This window comes from Vombatus ursinus, unplaced genomic scaffold, assembly GCF_900497805.2.
Source record: "Vombatus ursinus unplaced genomic scaffold, bare-nosed wombat genome assembly UNPS02014833.1, whole genome shotgun sequence".
Classification (NCBI taxonomy): Eukaryota; Metazoa; Chordata; class Mammalia; order Diprotodontia; family Vombatidae; genus Vombatus; species Vombatus ursinus.
Genome location: NW_020954611.1, coordinates 2,918,856 through 2,944,109, shown reverse-complemented (window position 1 = coordinate 2,944,109; position 25,254 = coordinate 2,918,856). Strand labels below are relative to the sequence as shown.

General features: G+C 39.8%; 1 protein-coding gene across 5 annotated transcripts in view; it reads right to left on the bottom strand.

The window, feature by feature from the left end:
* The window catches only part of TACC2 (transforming acidic coiled-coil containing protein 2), a 308,717-nt gene that overhangs the window by 144,164 nt on the left and 139,299 nt on the right, over positions 1-25,254 (bottom strand). For all 5 annotated transcript variants that reach the window (XM_027839765.1, XM_027839767.1, XM_027839762.1 and 2 more), the window contains one exon: positions 15,497-15,622. In XM_027839765.1, the coding sequence (XP_027695566.1) occupies positions 15,497-15,622 (126 nt within the window). The remainder of the gene's footprint in view (positions 1-15,496; positions 15,623-25,254) is intronic.

The window sequence follows — 25,254 nt, the reverse complement described above, 5'->3', positions numbered from 1 at the left end:
CTGGTCAAGGCACAGTTTTCTTATTTTTAAAATGGGGGACATGAAATTGGTGACCTTTAAGGTTCCTTCTAGTCATAAATCTACGATCCTATGAACCAGTGTTATGCTGCTACTACAGTGAATTCTCTCTCTTGTTACAATAAACCAAAACCTAACTTGACATGTTTTTCACTTAAGCAGTTCAGGTATTCAAGAGAATGTCATTTATTAGTATTATTTAAGTACAACTCAATAGTCTAGGTAGTGAAATAAGAACTATAAAAACTATGAATTCAATTCAATTTAACATTTATTAGGCTCCTAATAAAGCTGAGGCACTGTGCTCATTTCTGAGGATAAAATACAATTTAATTCTCAAGGATCCTACAATTTAAGGGAGTGGACAGGAAAGAAATGTAAAAAAACAAACAAACCCAACTACAATACAAGAGACAGGGAAATCAGAGCTTTCCAAAGTGATGCGGGCAGCCCACAGGGAGGTAGTGAATCCTTCTTACTGAAAATTTTCATCCAAAGGCTAGATGACCATTCATCTCAGATGCTACAAAGGGGATTCTGAACACAGGTAGAAACCAAACTGGGTGGACTCTACCAGCCCTTGCGACTCTGAGATTCAATGCATGAGCACCATGGAAAGGTCCAGGAAAAGAAGCTATGGGAAATTTGGAGAGAGAAGATGATATACCTCAGGGTGACTCCTAGAAAAGGCTAGGTCATGGGACAGTAAATGGAGTGCACTGATGCACTCCTAAGACAGCTGTCCCTTTCTCTGGAAGAATTACCACAAAGCACAGAGAATGGAAATGATGTCTTTGGGGAGGCTTAGTAGTGATGGTAAGAGAATGTCTTAATGAAAGAGTGCCCTCTACTGGAGAGACATGGTAACAGCTAAGTGTTCAGGTAGCAATCAGACAGGACTTCTTGCCCCACGTGAAGTTTTCAGGAAAGGCTTTTGCTTTAGCTGGGAGGAGAGGGGAATAACATATGATGCAGCAACACAGAAACATGCCCTCAAAAGCCAAAAGAGCAAAAGCCCTGTTTTGCAACTCAAAATCAGTTTTAATTTCCCCAATTCAGCAAAAACAAGAGTACTGCGTCTGCACGGAGCCAAAACTGAAGCTGAGTGGGCCAGAAAAGAATTTGCTTTCTGAACCTCACTCCAGCTGTCCAAACGAGTGGGGAGAGAGGAAGAGGAGCCGGAGAAGCTGCAGGCTCCACAGTGGGGCCGTGGGGCCTAAATGGTGTGACTCAGCAGCTGAGGTCTCCGAGGCCAGCCCAGCTGCTAGGTCACCACCTAAAAGCCCAGCGATCGAGACTTCACAGCCATTAGTGAGAGGAATTCCTCTGCCTTTTCCTAAGTCTCTACACCTGCCGGCTGTTTCCAAACCACAAAATAGTGAAGGGTGGCAACATTCGTGTTTAAAGAATATTTTGCTTACTTACATTCTTTCAAAAATTAGCCTGTGTTAGCTTTCTAGGATTTAAAGATCTCACTGTAAGACTAGTCTATAAGGACCAACATAAACAAAGAAGCACACACAGACTTTGCAGGGCTCAATCGAGTACAGCCTTGTTATTTTACAGATGAGAAACCGAAGCCCAGAAACTTACCAATTATGTAGTCTTTAGCAATTTTCTCATCAGCAATATGAGGTTGGACTATATAATCTTCAAGGTCCCTCCCAGCTGCTACAAGATGCTAAGGTTAAATGTTTTTCCTTAAGACAACAGAGCTAGTTGGTGAAAATCTATATCCAAGGTTTCCTGGTTTCCAATCCCAGGCTCTTTCCAATATGGCAGAGAACTTAGCACAGGGTCTAGTACATATGAGGCGCTTAATAAACGTCTGTTGACTTGTAGAACACCAGAAAAAAAACGCATAGTAGGAGTTAGAGACCATAGCTTACACCCGGAAAACAGGACAGCTAGAGGGAGGGGGGATATTTCCTTAAACAAAAATATTTTTGAATTCTCATGAAGATTAACTGTGAAAAGTGTGTTTGGAATAAAATAAAGCATGAATAAATCAGACCCCAGAGGGGGTCTGTTACAATGCATAGAGAGCTGGCCTTAGAATCAGGAAGTCCTTGGTTCAACTGCTACCTCAAATGCAGGCTGGATCTGGGACCCTGAGTTAGTCACTTAATTTTTCATCCCCTGCACGTCATAACCCTGGCATTTTACAAAAACTTTAATTTATGGAGAAGGTGCCACACTCTGTGTTGGCAGAGAAAGCTCACCAAGAGCTCTCTACCTCCAATGATAGCACAGGTCTGGGGTACCTCCACACCCACCAAACCTCACATATTTGGCTTTTGTAAACATTTGGAGGCTGGGTAGGCTAGCCTCTACCTTGGAGGGGGGAAAAGTTATGTAAAAAGTTAATAAAATAGCTAATACGGGGATGGAGGGGTTAAACTAGGAGAATTGCTTTAGAAGTACATACAAATAATGGATAAATGGGAGCAGGAAGGATGAATTAGTAAATAGAATGTTGAGCTTGGAATCAGAAAGACAAGTTCAAATACCATTTGTGACACTACTGTTTGACTCTGGACCAGTCACTTAACCTTTTAGTGCCTCAGGCCAACCCCTAGGATTTATCTCCTAAGTTAAACAAAGGTTGTGATCTGCCTCCACTATTAAAGTCCCTAAGCATATACTGATGAAATCACAAATCTTTGGCATATCAATCTAATGGATTTACTAATTATAAGCTATTTTCACTTACTTTTTCAACAAGTATTGTTTTGTCCTTAGTTGTTGAAGAGGACCAATGACATCAGGAAGGTGATGCCATGATTTGCATATGAATTGGATTTAAGTGAGATAGAAATGAGCAAAGTCATCAGCCTCACTTTCTCCTCCCCTCCAGTGGTGAGATATAGATCAGGACTACTGGAGATGGCCCCTTATTGTAGTCCTCTAGAGATTAAAGCTAGAACCCAGGTTTCTGTTATTGCACATACTTAAAAGTAACAAATGCTATGCTTTTAAGAGCAAGGTATCATTCTAGTGCCTCAATGATTCAGATGGAACTTATCTTCCTTGCCCCCTTTGCCCCAATGCTCATTCTGAATAAATAGGGTCTGATTCCATTTGCTAAGGCTCTAGGAATTCCAATTTTGCTGTGTTTCCTTCGGTTAAAGGTGCACTACATCAAAGTAAAAGACCCGATTCCATCTTAGAAAGCAGTGACAGGTCAAGAGAGAAAATACATATTAACATCAAGAAAAAAAGACAAGTAACAAGAAATGTGTGCCCTGCAAACACTAGGGGGAAATGCACGAGGCAAAGGAAATACTGATTAAACCATAGGCAGCTCCACTAAAGACCACCTGACAAAGTATCTGTAAGGTTGTAAAGGCTCCGGAAGGCTCAGATGTTAAAGGGAGAAAGAAGTCCACACCAGCCAAGTAAAGGAAGCAAATCCATTGGCTCTACCACACCAAGTAACAACCATAAAATCTTCCACCACACAGTTATAACATGTTACTTTGAATTCTCACTCTTGTTCTCTCCTCTGCTAGGCTTCCTACCCTAGGAGATGCTGTGAGTCTTGGATGAGTCACTGAAATCTCCCAAAGGGCATCCTGGCCTCACTGCTCTCTCTGGATCCTGCCATTTTGTTATCCATGGAACTCTTCACAGCCACACCCTTCCTGCTCTGGTCTACATTGCATTAGCTCAGTGAGTCCAAACAAATCACTCAACAGTTAAGAACACTAAATCCCCATTCTTTTCTCCTCCCTACCTCCCACCCATCCATCTCCTTCTTCCCCCAGTCTAACTAATAATTGTCAGGTTCAATCAGCTATAGAAAAGCAGAGTGACACAACACACCAGGGTATAATCAAACCTCAAAAAGGTAAATTAAAATAACAAAACACAACCCCCCCCCAAAAAAAACAGGAGACACCTCCCAAGAGAAAAATAGCCCAGACTGATATTGTTTTCTAGGTGTTTAATATGTGAAACTCTTCTATCCCCCAGTACACTATAAGATCCTCCAAGGTAAGGGTAATGTGGTCTTCATGTATAAGAACTGATGTAGCTGATGTTTTAAACACCTATAAACTCTGCAAATGCCTCTGACCAGAGCAGCTTCTAACCAGTAAGGAGGAGATGAGAATGACTTAAATGTGGTCCAACTTGTCTTCAGTGACCTGATTATGTCACTTATATACTAACCCTGGTCAACTGGTACTGTAGATGCTTAGCAGGAATTGATTAAACCCCAGGACCCAGGCAGCTAGGTGGCACAGTGGATAGAGCACCAGCCCTGGAGACAGGAGGACCTGAGGTCAAACCTGGCCTCAGACACATAACACTCACTAGCTGTGTGACTCTGGGCAAGTCACTTAACCTCAACTGCTTCACCAAAAAATAAAATAAATAAACCCCAGGTGACCCATGGTTCCAAGGTTATCTTGTCAAGTTCCCTTCCAACCTGGCTGGTGCCTCAGACATTTGGTAGCTATGTGACCCCAGGCAAGTCACTTAAACCTAAGTGCCTCAGTTTCTTTATTTTTAAAATGAGGTAATAATAGCACCTACCTTCCAGGGTTGTTGGGAGGATCAAATGAGATGATAATTGTAAAGCATTTAGCACAGCGCCTGGCAAGTAGTAAGTGCCTCTAGCTACTATCCAGTGAGCCACCTAACTGCCATTAAGTGCTATATAAATGTTAGCTATCAGCTATTAGCTAGGGCTTATCTGGATTGATCCTCTAGTCATCAGACAAAGGGCCTCTCCCCTAGAGACATGCAGGCTTTTAAAAGTGAGACTCCCAGGGCCACAGGGGCCAATGCTAGAGTTTACTATAGATTCTACCCCACCCCACCCCATCTCTAAGGGCTGAAGAATACTTAATGGAAAATCCTAAGAGGAAGCCTGGGGGAAAGTTCTAGAACTGGAGATTCATCAAGAAAAAATGGGCATGGACAACCAGAACACAGAAATCTAGTATTTAAAATGTCCAAATCGTGCAAAATTAATTAGGACCCACAAACTAGTGATGCTTATCCTTGTTCAGTGTATTCTCTTTAAAATGTGCACATTTCAGTACGGCAGGCCCCAGGAAAACATAAGTACTTGGATATGGTTTCAAAGGGTCAGGGAAAAGCTCCCCACCATTTTGCCCAAAACCTAGCTCTCCAGTTTGTTCACTGATTTCTGAAATTTCTTCAACAGTGGGAAAAGCTTTCATTCTCTAATGAGAGAATGAATTTTAAATGCTTATACTCTGCAAAAAAATCAACCATTGGCTTAAATTATCCCTAAGGTACAAATGACTAATATTGAATCCTTGCTGAAAAGCAAGTTTGGATTTTGAGAGCACTGGATATGAAGGGAAAGGCTCACGAACTGTGTCTAGCACAAGACAGACAAGGGTAAGTTATTTCCTTCGTAGCCACATCACCCTAACTCATCTTTCAAAGATTAACCCAACCTGCTATGTGAATCCTTTCCCAGATGCCCTAGCTTAGAGTGAGTAGTCTTGCCTCCTATGAAACATTCTAATAATAATAGCAGGTAACATCTAACTCTTACATTTTACTCTTTTTTACTCATTTTACTCTTACAAAAAACCCTGGGAGGCAAGTGTTAGTCCCCTTTTACAGATGTTAAAACAGAGACGTGTAGATCTTAAGTGACTTTTCCAGGGTCATATTAAGTGTCTGAGGCTATATTTGAACTTAGGTCTCCCTAACTCCAAATGCCATGTTCTAACCACTGTACCACTGTCAGGACATACTATATGTACTTCTCACTTGTTAGTTACCCACTGTCTTCTATTGTTAATTACCTTTGTGTGTCTAGTCTCACCTGGTAAAGCATACACTCCTAGAAAGCAAAGATTATCTATGTGTATGTATATATGTATGTGTATGTATATGTATACATGTGTATGTATATGCATATATACACACATATATACATACATATATACACACATATATACTTACATATATATTTTTTCTATCTCCCTATCTCTCACAGCAGAAAGCATAATAACTTCCACATGAGAGGCTCTCAATAAATGTTTAGAGAAGAGGAAGAGGAAGAAGTAAAAGAAAAGAAAGAAAGGGGGCAGCTAGGTAGCGCAGTGTATACAGCACTGGCCCTGGAGTCAGGAGGACCTGAGTTCAAATCCAACCTCAGACCAAACACTTGACACTTACTGTGACCCTCGGCAAGTCACTTAACCCCAATTGCCTAAAAAAAAAGAAAGAAAGAAAGAAAGAAAGAAAGAAGCAAGGTAAAATCAGGCTTAGGCACATCAGAGAAATATGCTGACTTCCTAACTCTGCCTTGGGCTGGCACCATTTCATAAACCTAAAAAGGGAATAGTGTCTTTGAGATCCTATCTTGTAGCCTCATTTGCCTTCAGGATTGTGAGTAAGGCTTCCTTTTCCTTTTCTGTACAGCAGATTCTTCCCTGTGCAGCTATCTACAGAAATGTATATGTGGATGCAATAATGTGAACACACCATTAGGTGCCTACCATGGGAGTACATGTACATTTATATATATATATATATATATATATATGTATTATATATGCAGATAGACAGATAGCCAGCTATTGATACGTGTATATCCTTATACATACAAAATTTAGAGCGAAAAAAATGTACAATTCTTCAATTGTCTTATCTCCAGGCTAAAGAAGTTTATAGTGCTCTACTGGCTCTCATGTAAAGCTCAGTTGCAGGAAGGGCTATTGGAATTTTCAGGAGGCAGCATCACCTCTTTGGGATGACTAACTCATTCACAGGAGTGATTATGCTCTTTCCCAAAATCAAAAAAAAAAAAATAAGGATGGAAGCTGAAAATCCCAGTATTTTAATAGAGTTGCAAAACAGTTGTATATCTTTGGGAACTCACTTCCTTTCTCAGGGCCTTAGTTTCTGTCTCTGTAAAATGAGCAGGTTAGAAGAGATATCTAAGGTCCCTTCTATTTCTGACATTCTAGGGTTCTAAGTGATGGATTGAAGAAAAAGGTTTACCAGATTTATTGGTATAACCCTATTTCATATATGGAATGGCAAAGAAATTGCGTTCAGGTGGGTGGTTGTATGTTTGGATTTGAACTTTTAAAAAAGTCCATTTAGGATCTTATGGAAAGAACTCAAGGAAAGAAGAAAAGGGAAGAAAGAGAAGAAAGAGATGAGAGAAAGAGGAGAGGGGAAATGGAAAGAAAGAAGGAGGGAGGAAAGAGAGAGACAGGGAGAGAAGGAAAGAGAGGAAGAGAGAGTGGGGAGAAAAAAGAGAGAGAGAGAGAGAGGGAGAGAGAGAGAGAGAGAGAGAGAGAGGAGACAGACAGACAGAGACACAGAGAGAGAGAGAGACAGAGAGAGAAAGAGAATTCTTGCAGTGTTGGTAGTCATTAAGCCACAGCTGAGTTACACATGCAACCTCTGGAGTAGGTGAGTAAATTTTTAAAAGAAAGTTTCCCCAGCAATTATTTGGGTTCTGTTTGAGAACAACACATGTCCAACTGTAGTGATATACTGTCAATAAATGGTGTTCTTCTGTTCTCTGTACAAAGGCTTTTGAGTATTTCTTGGCAGATTTTACAGTGAACTGATTGCTAATTTCATTTCAGAGACTGGCTAGAGTTGCCAAACCAAGCCTCTCTCCAAGGACAAACACTAGAGTGACCGAAGGGGTAAGTATTAGGCTATCACCATAGGGGGAGATAACTGCCCCAGAGGTGGAAACCCAATACATAATTCCTTTATGGGACAGCTGGAGTGACAGTGCCTTATCTCCTGTTTCACATCACCATCTGGAAGATATTTAGCATAATGGGCTTTCCTCAGAGGATGCCTTATTTTTTTTTCCTTTCCAAGTACACCCGATCACAAAATCATTAGAGCCAAAACTCAGCTCAAATTAGTATGAGAATGTATGTTGCAAGAAAAAAAAAATGCTTTGAAATTGAAGGTTTGAGGAACTTTAGGCCTATCAATGACAAGCTCTGGGCAAGTGGCCCAAGGAGGATTTAGACTTTAATTAAACTCTCCTGGGAGATCTGCAATATCAGAGCAGGCTGGACTCAGAAAAGCTGCCTTTGAAATGCTCTGAATTGGAAATCAGAACGTATGCTGAGACGGTGATAAATTGGACCAAATGCTATGCAATGAAACTTTTTTTAAAGTAAAACTAGCTGACTCCCATCACTAGCAGAACACACAGCTGCACATATACAAGTGCTAGTGTATGCATGAGTAAATTACATATGATATGTGGTCAATGCTCTCAAATATTTGCTGGTAGGCTACCCCCAAATATTGGCTGGTGGGTTATCCCCAGTAATTTTTCATTCCAAGCTGGCTTCCTAATTCCTCCTTCCTGGGCTATATCCCCTCCCCCCTCCCCAACCACCCCAATAGGGAAAATAATTTTAAATGTAGCTTCTTTCAAATATAATGAGAAAGGAAAATGTTACTCCCAAGAGAATGAAAAAAAAATCCCAGAAGATTCCAATACCTAAATGACTATTGAATCATCCATTGTTTCCCTCCTTACCACCCCCTAAACACATGCTATCACTTATTTACTGTGTTCTTACCGTGTACAAAGTCCTATACTAAGGACTATCCAGGGACACAAAAATCAAGCATAGAGTCCCTGATATCCAGGAATTTCTCATCTATTTGAGGAGGGGAAATCAATACACAAAGAGCATCTAGAGAGAAAAATTACAAAGTAAAATACAAACAGTATGAAGCCCAGTATGAACAGTTAAACAGATGCTCTCCAAGGATTTTTCTAGCTCTAAAAATCTCTGAATCTAAGTATAAATCAATGAAGCATGGGCAGGATAATCAAGATTCCAGTGTTCTGCACAAATATATGAATGAACCTCAATTCATCCAGGCTAAATTCTGGGAAACAACAAATCAATTATTTTTGGTCAAACAAAAATAAATTTTAAAAGGTGCCATACCAAACAAATTAACTAAAGAAAACCTGTGGCGATTCCTTTTGTAGAGTGAATCATCACCTAATTTATCTGTTTTGTAAAGTCCAATTCTAATATTCCATTTTCTTAAAAGTTAACAGGCGCCCTAGGGTGGTGGACAGAGTCCCAGGGCTGACATTAAGAAGATCTGATCTCAAATCTTGTCTCTAATTAGCCGGGTGGCTATGGTCAAGTCACAACCTCCCTGGGACTCTGTTTCCCCATCTGTAAAACAAGTTGGTCTTGATGACCTCAAAGATCCCATGGAGCTATAAATCTATGCTCCTATGACTTCCAAGTACCTTAAGCAACTCTCCAGGATTTATTTACTGACTCAAAAATCTGTTGACATCTATGCTGGGGAAGGGAGAAAGTTTCCACACAAGGAATTCCCTACACTTCTCAAACAACAGATTCTTGGAGAATTCTTACAGCAAAGTTAACTTACAACGTGTATGTGATCTCATGTGTGTGGCAAACAGAGCCCAAAACCACATCAAGACAGAGAAAAACAGAGTAATCTAAGTGACTTGGTGTTGATGGGCAAACCAAGAAGAAGGCAGAAACCAGTCCAACTTCTCAGAGCAATGACTTTTGAAAGCTTTGATCTCTTTCCCAGAGTTTAAATACTGATTTAAATCCCACAACCTGCTCAATGTATATGTGCTTTTTTGGCAAAGCTTTGACAGTGTAACAGCTGGCCCCGGCTACTTTGTTGTAAGTCAGAGATTCCACCTTCAGATCAGAAGATCAATCAACAGACATTTATTCTATTCATTTATATGTGTGTATATGTGCATATATATATAGATATGAATATACATATCCATTATATATGTTTACATACATTAATCAATAAACATTAAGTGCCTCGTCTGTGGCAGGCACTGTGCTAAGCACTGGGGATAGAAAAAGAGGCAAAAGACAGGTCCTACCTTCAAGGAGCTTATAATCCTGTGCCTATAACATTTATTAAAATATACATATAAACACACACATACATAGATAAGAGAGAGTACATGGGTGTATACATATTCACATTTGCCAAAATTTATTAGCTTTTAAGGGGAACTGGAGGGTGTGTGATGACAAACAAGGAATTATCATTTAACTGCGTGGAAAGGAATGAGATAAAAGTAAATCAGGGTTCCAAGGATTTAAAGTAGGAGATCATGGGGTAAGATAGTCTCAGAATCCTCCTGAAACTGAGAGCTAGGCCGGGTGGGGTATAGCACATTCTAAAGGTAAAGTTAGCTGTGCGGCTACCTTAAGGCGATATGGTCTGATTTTCCCTGTGAAGGAACACTATCTTTGATGTTCTGCTCAGCTCTTCAATAATAAAGAAGGAAATTCATCAAAACTTGTTTGATCTTATTTGAGATCTGATTTTTATGGGAGATCTAAAGTTATCTTCCCTTTTATTCAGTAAAAACAATTCTTGAGGGGAGGGGGGAGGAAAAGGGGCACAAAGCCCTCCCATTCCCCCTTCTTCAACAAGGGAAAATGAGCGACAGAGAGAGACTGAGAAAAGGGGGTGGGTGTCGAGAGAAGAAACAGTAGTAGCTTTTTCTTCCTTCAAGACAGAACCTTCATACTTTTTTAAAAAAAATCTCTGCCATTTGGATGGTTCCAAATTTTTAAAATAGGTCTCTATCTAATCATTTTTTAAACTGAAAACAATTCTAATCAGAATTGCTCTTTCATAAGTTTCCAACAAAGTGAGGTAAATGTTAAATGATGCTAGAAGACAAAAATCATTCAGACTTTGTTCAAAACCCCCCCCCAACAAGTCTCTTTCTCTCCATTAGTTACCCTTCTCCCTCCCACCTCAATCATACAATCTATCCTTTCTAGTGGGACATATGTAAAGTGCTTATAAACCTCATATTATATAAATGATAGCTATTATTATTATTAATTTTTATTTTATTTTTTCTCACGTCAAATTCTCTCCCTCCCTTCTCTCCCCGTTCTTTAAGAAGGCAAGAAATTTGAGATAGGTTATACATGTGTAGCCATGTAAAACATATTTCCATATTAGCCATGTTGCAAAAGAAAACACAGATGAAAAAAACCAACAAAGAAAGAAAGTAAAAAAGTATGCTTCGATCTGCCTTCAGATGCCATCAGTTCTTTCTCTGGAGATGGACAGCATTTTTCATAAGTTGTTCAGAATTGTCTTGGATCATTGTATTACTGAGAATAGTTGTCATTCACAGTTAATCATTGTACAATGTTGCTGTTAACTATGTACAATGAATGTTCTCCTGGTTCTGTTCACTTCACTCTACATTGGATCATAATTCTTCCCAGGTTTTTTTCTGAAAGCTTCCTGCTTCTTATTTCTTATAGCACAATAATTATTCCATTACAACGCCTAGGGACAGCTAGGTGGTGTAGTGGACAGGGAACTGGGCCTAGAGTCAGGAAGATCTGAGTTCAAATCCAGACTCAAACACTAGTCAGCTGTATAACCCTGGGCAAGTCACTTAACCTCTATTTGCCTTAGTTCATCCTCTGTAAAACGGAAACACAATGGAGAAGGAAATGACAGACTTACTCCAGTACCTTTGCCAAGAAAACCCCATGGACTTTGTTCAAGGGTTCATGTAGAGTCTAACACAACTGAACAACAATTCTATCACAAACACATACTATAACTTGTTCAGCCATTCCTCAATTGATAGGCATCCCTTCAATTTGCAATTCTTTGCCACCACAGATATTATTATTATTATTATTATTAAAAATAAATCATCCTACTACTCCCATTTCTTTGACTAGAAAATAAAACAAATAAGTCTCAAAACTAAGTCAATACTTTATCATTTGCACCTTAAACAAATTTTAGTCATTCTTGGTCAGTGTTCTACCCTTTGAACAACCTCTTTCCCACTGAAAAACTCTTCTTTGAACGTTTTATATTCAGCATGACGTGAGGAAATAAACTTGTTTATTAATAGATAATTGTAGGAGGCAAGAAAAACCACTTTTCTCTGAGCCCCAGTTTCTCTCTCTAAAATGGGAGATGATTGCAGAAGTCCCTCCTAGCTCCATCATTCTAATCACAGAATTGCAGAGCTGGAAAGGCCTTCGCAGTCAGTTAGTCAAACCCACCGGAAAAGGAATCTCCTCTACTATCAGCCCCACAAGAGATCTTCCAGCCTTAGCTTCAACACCCACCCAGCAGAGTGGGTTCAGAGGCAACCCATTCCATTTTCATGCTGATCTAATTGAAAATAAGCAAGTTTCCCCTTGGGCTCAGATCTGTGCCTTTGCAACTTCTACCTGCAGTTCCTTAGTTCTATCCTCTGGGACTATATCCCAACCCAAACATTAAATCCGTGTGTGTGTGTGTGTGTGTGTGTGTGTCCCTATTCTTGCTAGATACTCATAAGCTTTGTGTGAATCTTCCTCTCCTCATGAGCCCAACAAGAGCCCAATTTTTAAAAGTTCCTCCTGATCTATACTTGCTGAGTTACAGAAACCTTAAGAAGCCATAACAGACACGCCTCCTCTGCTTCAGGGATCAGACTATGTTCCTTGAGTAATTGTTTACAACCTAACCTTGTCGGAGGCTTTATTAGGGATTGGCCAGTGGACAAATAAAGGAGAGCTGGACCACTTTAATGAAAAGGAAATCCCCATTCCAGAAAGCACACCTCATCACAAGAGAGTTCATGCCATCTGTCTGACCAGCAGGACAAACAGTGGGCAGCATTCCTGAGGTGCTGGGGTGTGGCAACTGGAACAAAGAAATGGAGGCCTCAGTAACTGCAGGGGCAGGATCACCTTCCCCCTAAGGATTCGGAGTTCTTTACTTGTCGAAAATCTCATTTCTTAATTAGTGTTTATTTAAAGAGGCAATGTGGCAAAGCAGATAGAAGCCTGGCCTGGGAGTCAGTAGGACCTAGGTTCAAGCTCTGACATTGACCTATACTTACCCTGTGACCACGGACAAGTCATGGTGTTGAATGAGGACAGTTCTCTAAAGCTGTGTGACAATGGAGTTACCATTCTCAATCAGGGGAGGAAGTTTCCACATGGAGAGTTCCCTACATGTTCATTTATTGCTCTGCACATGACATCCTCCAAGACACTGGAAAATTCCTTTGGCAAGATTTCTAAATTGATGTCCTCAGCCCTAACTAATCTGTTTCCTGTACTCTAGTCCCACATCACCAACTGTCTGCTGGATAACCTAAGAGAGTCTGTAGGCATCTCAAATTCAGTATACTGAAAGCAGAACTTATTATCTTCCCCCTAAATAAGCTAATATTTCCTTTAAGTTTCCCTATTTCTCTTGGGAGTACCAGCAGCCTTCTGGTCAGCCACATTTTTGTCTTTGTAGTAATCTTAACTCTTCCTTCTTCCTCACTCCCAACTCCCACACCCACTCCACCAAATGAAATCGGTTGCCTATCGATTCTACAGCCATAAAATCTCTCACATATGTCCTCTTCTCTTCACTCACAAGTCATTACTGTAGTTCAGGACCACATCGCTTCTTATCTGGATTACTGCAACAACCTCACAACTGGTTGCCCAGATTACAGTCTCTCACCTCTCCAGCCCATTTTCCACACAGCTGCCAAAATAATCTTCTAAAAGCATAGGCCTGACCATGCCATTCTCTTGAGAGTTTCCAAATCTCCCTACTACCTCAAAGATAAAATACAATCTGCCCCAACCAGTCACTGAAAGCCTTTTACAATGTGGTTCCAGTCTATCCTTCCAGGCTTACTACTCTAAACTACTGCCCCTTCATGTATTCTATGATGGAGCCAAGTTGGCTTCCTTGTTGTTGACAGAAATCAGCATTCTCCCTAATTCAAAACAGGCTGCCTCCCATGCTTAGTGCGTACTCTCTCTTCACCTTTACTTTTTACAACCCTTGACCTCCTTACACGTGAAATTCAAATACTACCTCCTACACAAAATCCTTCCTGATTCCCTTTGTTCTAATTATGCTCTTTCTCTTCAAGTTGTATTTTTATTTACCTACTTACATGTTGTATCCCCCAAATGAATGCAAGCTCCTTCAGGGCAGACCAATTTTTTTGTTTTGTTTTTGTCTTTGTATCCCAACATTTATGAGATATGAAAGAAACCATGGAAATAGCCTTAAAGAGCTGTTTACTGCAGCAAATCAAATGCTTTTTAAAAATCCAGCAAGGAAGGGTAGCCAAATAAAAAAAGTTCTGCTTTGTCAAGTTCTGAAGATAGGGTTTTACTCTTTTTTCATATATTGATTACTTACCTTGTTGACATTGACTAAGCTTAAAAACTAAATAATTAAATAAAAGCTTTCCATTAAGGATACCTCTGATAAATTATTCCCAAAGAGATTTCTAGGATTAGCAAAGTAGGCATGTGGGTCAGAAGTTCCCAATTTCAACTGCATCACCTCCCTTTTTTTTTTCCAAGCATAATGCATATGTGACATTTTCTATTCTTTTGGAATCTTTCCTTCTTTGAACTATCTTAACTGACCCCTGAATGCTTTTCAAATCATGCCACTTCCAATATAGGTTTCTTCTGCATATTTTGAGCCTCTTCCAGTCAATTTTCAGCTTCATTTCCTCATGTATCTTTTCAACTCCCTCATCCAGGTTCTCAGGTACAGAGGTATCACAATTCAAATGGGGGTTATTCCATTATTGATAATAAGATCAGACTGCTATAAAATGCTAAAAGGTCTGTTCCATTTCACATCTATCTGTTATTCTCCTAATTTTATCTAGAAACAGATGGGATGATGTGCCTTGGTCAGGTCTTATGTCAAAGCTTCCACAGGTTAATTTTTTCTCAATTACTTATTGCTGTTTGTGAGGTGACTGCTTGTCCTCTTCCATCATCATCCTCTATAATGTTTTACAAATGAGCTTCTATTACAAACTGATGTTGTTTTTGGCTGTCATGCCTCTTCTTGGCAAGGAGATCAAATGCTTACTGGCTGAGGCAGTTTCAGGGTTCTTTTGGCTTCCTCACTATGGTGATTTGCTTTATAACAGTTAAACTTCTCTAAGAAATGGTGATAAGCTGAGTCATTGATGTTAAATTTTCACATTTTCCAGTTTTCAAAGTGATTAGCTTCTTTAAATAGGTCATGTAATGGCACTCAGTGTCTTTTTCTGTATAATGAGAATATTAATACACACACTACCTACACACAAAGTTGCTGTGAGGAAAGCCCTTTGTCAAATTATAAAGCATTATGTAAATGTACGCTATTAACAGTCTTTATCTTCAGGGGAGTATGCCTTTTACTAAGGGCCTTGAAGACCACAATGGAAAGAATCTTTAATGATGGATTTTGGGGCACTAGTTAAAAACCAGAGCAGGTAGTGTTTCTGGGCAGGGAGACTGTCCCCGCACCCCTCACATCAGACCACATGGGAGGCTAGCTACACATATATAATAACAACAACCTTTTAAAGCAGCACAGCTAAAGTATAGATAGAGTAGAAGGGGCTGTGGCCACATATCATTCAGATCTTGTAATCAGACTCTAAGCATACCTGGAAGCAGTCAGCTCAGCAGTATCCAGGACTGAAACATCATGACGGGGAGAAGAAACAGTTACAGGCTGCCCTAGCAGATCAACAGCTGCTGTAGAATGGATGACATCACCTAATGCAGGAGAACTGGAAAAATAGGGAGAAGAGAAGGGAAGAGACCAGAAGTCAAAACTCAGATTTCGTGTGTTGCTGTTTGATCATTTCAGTCCTGTCCTACTCTTCATGACCCCATTTGGGGTTTTCTTGGCAGAGATACTAAAGTAGTTTGCCCTTTTCTTCTTCAACTCATTTTACAGATGAGGAAACTGAGGCAAATAGAGACTTGCCAGGATAACACTGCTAGTAAGTGTCTGAGGCTGGATTTGAACTCAGGAAGATGAGTCCTCCTGACTTCAGGTCTGGCACGCTATCCACTGTGCTACCTCACTGCCCCTCAGATTTTGTTCGGTTTTTGTTTTTACTTTTTGTGAATGGATAAGTATGTTTGTTACTAATTAAAAGTAATACTCTTTTTAACAAGCCTTTTATCCCAGTCTAAGAAAGGTCATTGGCTAAAAGACCGTCCTCCAAGGTCTATATAGCAACCTCCCATACAGATACAAAAGTTCTTTGAATGCGTCAGTAATGAAGTCCCTTTGGATTCATTCCAGTACTTTCTTGCCTCATAATGAATTTCGTTCTATAACATAGTTCCAGTATGTGTGACTTGCTTTAAAATGAGCCGAAGTCAAACCATAATCAACCAGAGCTTACTGGACTCCACTTGGTATTTTTTTTTCTAAGGCCGCATCTGGGACAAAGGATGAATCTACTACCTTTGCATCAATGCAGAAGTCTGTACTTTGTAGCACATAAAAGTTAAGAGACTTGACCAAAATCACATAAGGTGATAAAGTAGCTGAGCCAAAATTCAAAAGCAGGTCCTCTAATGCAAAATCCAGTACTTTTCCCAGAGAGAATGAATGTGAAAATGCTTTAAACAACTTTTTTTTTTTTTGACGAGGCAATTGAAAGTTAAGTGACTTGCCCAGGGTCACACAGATAATGTCAAGCGTCTGGTCTGAGATGGGATTTGAACTCAAGTTCTCCTGACTTCAGGGTCGATGCTCTATCCATTGGCCACCTAGCTGCCCTAAACTACTTTTAAGCACTACAATTTGCATTCACAGTGTTGCTGTGGTTGTTAATGCCGTAGTTTGTGAGGAAATAAAGAAACTCAATAAGAGAGGGAGAACAAGAGTTAGGTAGTGCCCCCAGTAATTCCCTGTTATATCATAATTTGGGAAATGCTGAACCAGAATGATAAAAACTATGGAAATTAAGTTCAAATTTAAATACAAGCAAAAACCAATGTGCTCAGTTCACTGAAACGCATAGAAGCCACAAAAGTTTTAGACAAAGTCTCCCATACTTTCTATATTATAGTGATTATTATTATTACTTTTATACTAAGCAGGTTTGGGCTTCTTGTTCTAAACTAGAGGAGAATCTAGTGACACTGTCTTTAGCCAGCAGCAGTAGGGAACAACGGTTACCAAAGATGAATTTTCCACATAAACAAAATATTGTATTGTTAAATGTTAAATCGTTGTTTTATCCAGTTGTGAAAGGCAATCTTTTTTACGTTTGGTGACAGTATGAAACAATAGCAAAAGCACTCCTCACATCTAGAGCAATTACAAGCATCCTCTTTCAAGATTCTGCTCTAAGAAAATATACTTCCTTGTCTTCTAAAACGATGCACACACTGAATGTGAGTTAATCTTTTCTCACTCTAGAATCGTAGATTCTGAGCTGGCAGGGACAATGAAAGTCATCTACCCAACGCCCTCATTTTGGAAATGAGGAAGCTGAGGTGCTAAGAGATGAATTGACTCGGGCCATCATTACAGCCACTACTTCCTGCCCTGGACTATAAAATACTCATCTGTTTGTGTCTTCTCTCTCCTGCTGGTATCCAGCCCTTCTTTTTATGACTTATAGCTTCTAATTTGCTGGGGGCTGAGAAATCTAAGCACCATTATTAAAGTTATTTGTAAATTAATAGTCAGTAAACTCTGAATAATGGATTAAGGACCTTTCCAACAGAATAAAGTATACAAGTTTTAGGATCCATCTATTTTATGGGCAGCTAAGCGGAGTAGTAGGCATAGCACAGGACTTAGACTCAAGAAGACCTGAATTCAAATCCTGCCTGAGACACTTACTAGCTGCTGTGTGACCCTGGACAAGTTACTTAATTTCTCTCATCCTCCATTTTCTCATCTATAAAATGGGGATAATTGTGTCACCTACTTCACTCGGTTGTGAGGATCATAAAGGATAATGCATGTAAAGGCCTTTACAAACTTTAAAGTATTATATAAACTCAAGGTATTATTATATTGCAATTATTGTAGCCACAACTCAGAAAATTATTGCTTGAATTTTGAAACTTGGCACAGTTCTCACCCTACCCAGATGTGATCTCTCCCTCCTCTGAGTGCTAGTGCACTTTGTAAATCTCTCCACTCATGGTTACTACCTTTCTTCCTTGGAGCACCATTATTTATGTATATGCCTTATCCACACATTAAACAATAACATTCTTAGGGGCAGCTAGGTGATGCAGTGGATAGAGCACCGGCCCTGGAGTCAGTAGGACCTGAGTTCAAATCTGGCCTCAGACACTTGACACTCAGTAGCTGTGTGACCGGGCAAGTCACTTAACCCCATTGCCTACAAAAACAAACAAACAAATAGCATTCTTGAGGACAGTGCTTGTGCTTTATTTTTCTTCCATTCATTCACTGAGTCATTTATTAAGTACCTGCTAAGTGCACCGCACTGTACTAGGTGCTAGTTCTTTGAATCCTATACATGATATTTTACACAGAGTAAACTGCTGAATAAACTGCTTGTTGCTTCCTAATTCAATTCAACCACAACACAAATATCATCTCTTTCTGGAGGTAAACCAGCATCTTGCCCCCAGGCAGTAATAATTCTTGCCCCCTGGTACCTCAACAAGCATTTGGTTTTCATCTCCTAGGCATTTATTTAGCATTCATATTTTTTGCAATTGTTATTTATGTAATGTTTTTACCACCATCACACACATGTCCCATTAGACTGTAAGCTCCATGACAGCATGGACCAAACTAGGAATATACTGGAACTGCCTGCAACCCTACTCTAATGACTTTGGAAAGCCAATTGTTGAATTTTCAGTGCCAGCATTTACACCCTAGAAATCAGCAAACACTACAAATTAGGGCGTGATTTACTATTTTGCTGCTTGTTTAAACTTAAGAAACGGATGGAGAAAAATGTTAATAATGCAAATTAAACTTAAAAGCATGCCATTCATTTTTGGAGATCTGGTTGTTTAATATTTTACCAGCACACATTTCATAGTAGCACTTACATGATTTAGTGGATAAAGTGCTGGAAGACCTGAGTTCAGACCGTCAGAAATTAGCTATGTGACCACCAGCAAGGAACTATTAACCTCTGTCAGTTTCACTTTCCTTATCAGTAAAATGGAGAAAATAATAATTTTATCCAACTCACCAGACTGTTGGTATCAAATGAAATGACACAGAAAGCTCTATATAAATGTTAGAGCTTTTCTCTCAGCACACAGCAGGTTCCAAATCAATGGTCACTGAAGTTGGTCCTCACATAATTAAGGCCTCCATGTAAGTGGGATGTTACTATAATAACATTTCTCACCTGACTAAATATATTCAGGAAGGAACCATAGTAAATCTACTCCCACAAATATCTGCTAAATTCTGCTGACGGCTGTCAGGTTAACGTGACTGAAGTATTTTTTTCTCCACCCCCCCCCAAAAAAATCCATCCTGCTTTCACAATCAGCTGCTGGAAAACAGCTGCAAGCAGCCCAGTATAAGCTAAGTCAGGCGGCCTAGGGGTTCAGCTAGCTGGTGGAATGTTATCAAAATGAAGCTTTCATCAACAAGGGCTTTTCCAAAGAGAATCTGGAGTCTCCAAGATCTCAGAAAGCGAGTTTCTAAAACTCATACTCGAGCATAAAATGACATTTTTTCAAATCCCCATTAAGACAGGAATGTCACAAGCTAATCTACCAAAAGGGGTGAGATTCAGCCCCACTGTTCATGCCTGTTAAGTGTTAACTTGAAAAAAATCCATCATGATTTTCTTGGCAGGGAGCAGAGCTGAAACTGTGATTTCATTGGTATAGAGAACTCCCCATGGGGAAATTCTCTTTGCCAAAGCACACCAACACTTCACTGCAACTTAGAGTCTTGGAGATCTGACTGGGGCACTGAGAAGTTAAATAATTTGCCCAGGGTCCATGTCCAGTATGGGGCAGAGAGCTGGGCATTTGAACCCAGATCTGTTCAATGGTATATGGCCTCTTTTTGCCTGGATTATTGTAAATCCAGGTTACATTTGGTGATGGCATAAAACAAGAGCAAAGGCCTTCTAACATCTAGAACAGTTCCAGGCATCATTTTAAAGATTCTGCTCTAAGAATTCAGACAGCGTTCACGTTTGTCTGTGAACACCAGATACCTCTGCTCTGGTTTTAGATGTTGCTTCCCAGACACTCAGTTTAGTGGCCTACGGGGCAAGTCTGGTTGGTGTTGAGGGTGAGGGTGAGACACATAAGGCTTATGACCCCGTTTTAGGCTTCTATGTCACTCAAAATCATTGATTTCAATAAATCACAACAGGAGCCCATCGCATTTGTAGTGTTTCATGTAGGTTAGTTATAGTCCTGTGAAACTGACATTAGAAATAAGAGAATTTCGGAGTTTGAAGAGACCTCTGGGGTCACCCAGTCCAACCCATACTCCCCGAAGAATCCCTTCTGACAAGTGGTCATCCATCCTGACAAGCGCAAGCAAGGAGAATCTCTCTCCCCTACTTGAGGCAAGCCATTCCACTCGTGGGGAGCTCTGATTCTTAGGAAGTTTTCCTTCCCACCTTTCCATCAAGTTCATCTGTTTCTAATTTCCAACTGCTCTTCCAAGTGTTGTTCTCTGGGGTCAAAGGAAACAATTCTAATCCTTCTTCCATAGAGTTCGGTCATTTTTCAGTTGTGTCTGACTCTTCATGACCGACTGCATTTGGAGTTTTCTTGGAAAAAGATACTGGAATGTCTTACGATTCCCTTCTTCAGCTCTTTTACAGATGAGAAAACTGAGGCAAACGGGGTTAAGTCACCAGGGTCACACACGTAGTAAGTGCCCGAGGCCAGATTTGAACACAGGAGTCTTCCCTAGAGCAGCCCTAGCAATCTCTCCACTGCGCCACCTAGCCGCCCCTCTTCCATACAACAGTCCATCTAATGTTTAAATGCAGCTCTCATGTCCCTCTTGAGTCTTCTCTTCTCCGGGTTCAACACTGCAGGTTCCTTCAGCCAGTACTAATATGGCCTGACCTGCATGCTGGTCACCATTCTGATCAACTTCCTTTGGGTATGTTATACCTTATTAATGTCATTCCTAAGATGTGTCACCCAGAACCGAATACAATACTCCAAGTTTGGTCTGACCAGCACAGAGTATATGGGAACTATCACTTACTCCTAAACACTACCTCCCCATGGAGCCCACAATTGCATAGCCTTTTTTTTGGCTGTCATACCGTACCACCAACTCAAGCTGAGATTGCAGTCTGCCAAAATGCCCAGATCTTTTCCACACACACACACACACACACACACACACACACACACAAAACCCCTGTGTCTTAATACATCTTCATTATCTTATACTTGTGAAGTTGATTTTTTGAACCCATGTGTAACACTTCCCTTCCTCCCTTCATTAAGAAGGCAAGCAATTTTATATAGGTTATACATGTTCAATTATGCAAAACATTTCCATATTTGTCACATTGTGAACAAAAATACAGACCATATTTTCCATCATAAGTCCTTCGGAATTATCTTAGATCTCTATATTGTTGAGAAGAGCTAAGTCATTCACAGTTGTCCATCATACACTATTGCTGTTACTATGTACAATGTTCTTCTGGTTCTGCTCACTTCAATTAACTTCAGTTCATGTAATTCCCAGGTATTTCTGAAACCATCCTGCTTGCCATTTCTTATAGCACAATTGTAATTCTACTGCATTCCCCTAATCTACCAGTTTACTAAAAAAAAAAAAAAAAAAAAAAAAAGGGAAAGAAAAGAAAACTCATTGACTTCTAGTTTGCCATTTTTATTTTCTTCCCTTTTTTGAAAATCAAGGCAACAGTTGCCTATTTCCCCCATTTTTAGATATGGAATCTAAAGTCCAGAGATGTACAGAAAATTGCCCAAGATCCCACAGAAAGTCAGTGGCAGAACAAAGATCAAAACCCAGGTTTCCTGACTCTAGCTGGGTTCAACGGCGACTGGGAGAGGCAAGTAATGATGCGTTTGGCCTGTGAAGGTGAAATAGTTTAGCTCAGGCCCAACTATGAACCTTGCTCTGCCTAGGACACAAGATACACTCTCCCATAGGCTTCTAGGGAAAACAACCTTTTTTTTTTTTTAATAAAATCATAGAATTATTGGAGCTGAAAGGGACCTTAGAGATCATCTAGGCAGCTAGGTGGCACAGTGTATTGAGTACTGGGCCTGGAGTCAGGAAGACTCATTTTCCTGAGTTCAAATCTGGCCTCAGACACTTACTAGCTGTGTGATCCTAGACAAGTTACTTAACCCTCTTTGCCTCAGTTTCCTCATCTGTAAAATGAGATGGAGTAGGAAAATGGCAAACCACTCTAGTATCTTTGCCAAGAAAACCCTAAATGGGCAAGTCTGAAACAACAGAACAACAAAATTGCCCTCTTCAAGCCAAACATCAGCAGAAACTCCAATATAATCAAGTAAAGTTGGAGTCAAATGAACACAGCAGAGAAAGCCAAAGCAGTTAAGACAGGAAACTGCCTATATAGGAAAACAAGTTGAAAGAGAAGCCTGCTATTGAAGGACTACTGGACTTTGGTATCTGGAGATCCTAGTTCTAGACTGGCAATGACCCCAGTTCGGACTGTAATCTTGGCCAAACTGCCTTGCCTCCCTAGACCTCGGTTTCTCCTTTTGGGGGAATGATCGATAAGAGCTCTTTATTGCTCAGTTCTTTCATCCGAAACTTCTGTGGTTTGTGAGATGTGGTGCTTTAAAGGTTTTCTTTCGTATTGTACCAAGAAAGATGCAGCATGTGGCTTGTCCCAAGAAGCTGAGAAAAAAAGATGTTATTAGCTTGGTTATAACCATTTTAAGACAGGTGTGTCATAGATTATTAGAATATTACAAATTAGAGATCATATCATCTAACTTCCTTATTTTACAAAAGAGAAAATTGAGGCCTCAGAGACTTGCCCATAGTAACAAAACACCAAATTCCTTAGTTCTTAAAAGAAAAATCATAAAACTATAAAATGTTGAAGCTGGAAAGGACATCAGAGGGCACTCGATCCACTCTCCACATTTTACATATGAAGTAACAAGGGCCCATAGGGATGAATTAACTCAGCCAAGGTCACACTGGAAAGATGAAAGGCTAATGGTTAGAACTTTGGGGTAAAACCTAAGGGTAATATGACTTTTTCTGTGTCCTGGATCACTCGGTGCCCTTCAGGAAAAATCACTTCATTTCACAGTATACCTTAAAAAAAGGATCTTACTATAATTAGGAGCCACACGGATGAATGTTTATTCAGTTTTTTATGGCATGTCGAAAGAGAAGATGTTTCAGAAGTGAAAAGGACAGAACTGGTCTGAATTAAGACCATACCCCCCCCCAAAAAATTCTGATTTAAACAAAACACAATACAGCCAATGACCAACATCTCAGAGAATAACACAAATAATAAAGGCAAGAAGATTGACGGAGACAAACATGAAGAAATCAACTATTGGAACTGGAAAAGGTATTTTAATTATACAGTAAACAAAAAAGGAATAGAATAACGTGTAATTGCTTATCAGTTCATAGCTGTATGTTTACTTAGCTCAAAAAGATTTCACGTTAAGTGTACAATATATATTTGGAGGGATCCTATATTTGGAATTTGGTATTTCTTTAGAGAAACAATTCATGTTTTCTTTTTAAAGGACAAATAAACATCTTGTAACAGCAGAAATCTCATTTGGTTCCAAGGATAAACCCAACAGACAGTGCCATTGACAGCCACACAGTGTGGTATACTGTAAATGAAATAACTAACTAATCCCAGGTCCTGTCACATCTCACATTTCACTGTTTTATATCTTTAATATTCACATATCATGCAATATAGCAATTAGTTACTGGTGGTTGTGCCTTACTTTCTGTTACTAGATTGTAAACCCCTTGAGGGCAGTGACAATGCCTTACCCCAAAAAAATTGTATCTCCTCTAACCTATCAAAGTAAATGTTCAATAGATGAATGAATCTTCAAAATCAAATGCTTTGGATGTCCCTATTAGGTTTGTTCAACCTAATGCTAAGGTTTGTATTTCTATTAAAAATAATTAACCAGGGGCAGCTAGATGGTGCAGTGGACAGAGCACTGGCCCTGGAGTCAGGAGGACCTGAGTTCAAATTAGGCCTCAGACACTTGACACTTACTAGCCATGTGACCCTGGGCAAGTCACTTAACCCCGATTGCCTCACAAAAAACAAACAAAAAATATGAAAGAAGAAAATGTTTCGTGTCTATAGGACTACTTAACTGCCTTTAAATTTGTGAATTTTGTGAATAAGTATGAATGAGTACTTTTTAAAAACATATAGCCATAAAAGGAAACAAGGACAGATTCATCGAAAGTTACTTCCACACTATAAGTTTCTCCCTTCAGGCTAAAACCAATTTTGGTTCTATGAATCTATGAATTGCAATTATGCAGAAAGGTAATTAGATATGAATGACAAGAAATTCCCATAGACTCATAAACTGTTAGAGCTAGAGGAGCCCTTTGAAAGAAGCATGGTATAGCAGAAAGAATGTTTTATTTGAAATCTACAGTTCTGGTTTTGAAACTCTACTAAAGACTATCTATGTGATCTTGGGCAAATTTCTTAACCTCTCTAGCCTCAATTTCTTCATCTGTAAAATGACAAGAGTTAAACTGAAATGTCTAAATTCCCTTCCAAATTCTATGATCAACCCTCCATTTTATATATTTGAGGCAACTGAGGCCCAGAAAGACATAATTAATCCCCCCTTAGTAAAACCAAACAAAATAGCTTTTTTCTTATCTCACTTTGTCAGCTCTCCAAAAATCTATAAACAGCTTCAGTAGCCCACAGTTCTTCCTGATACCTTTGACTACTCTCCATCATGTCCAGCTAGTCACTTAAGCATGTTAACAAAGGTGCTAGGTCTTACTCCCCAGTAGTGGGGTTTCCCTAGTGCCTATTTCATGCCATCAAATGCCTCCTTTCCCGATCCCTTATTCCCAGGATGAAGAAATTTGTCTATTGCTCATACTTTCCCATCTTGACAATCCTTTTGTGTTCCCCTTGAGCCCATCCAAGAGAACTTTCAGCAATTTTCTTCTGTTCACAATTCTCAGCCCTTATGCTAATTTCTGGAGGGCTTGAGACATCAGAAACTCTGGGCCAGAAGGCTGCAGACAGCTGAAGCCAGATTGCAAAAAAAAAAAACAAACAAACAAAAACAAAACAAAAACACCCAACATGTTCATTGGGTTGGAAAGAGCAATAGGGTGAACCAGGCCAGAAGTGGTGGCAAAGCTGTAGAGCTGAAACTAGGGGCAAAACCATCAGTATTTTGCCCAGAAAAA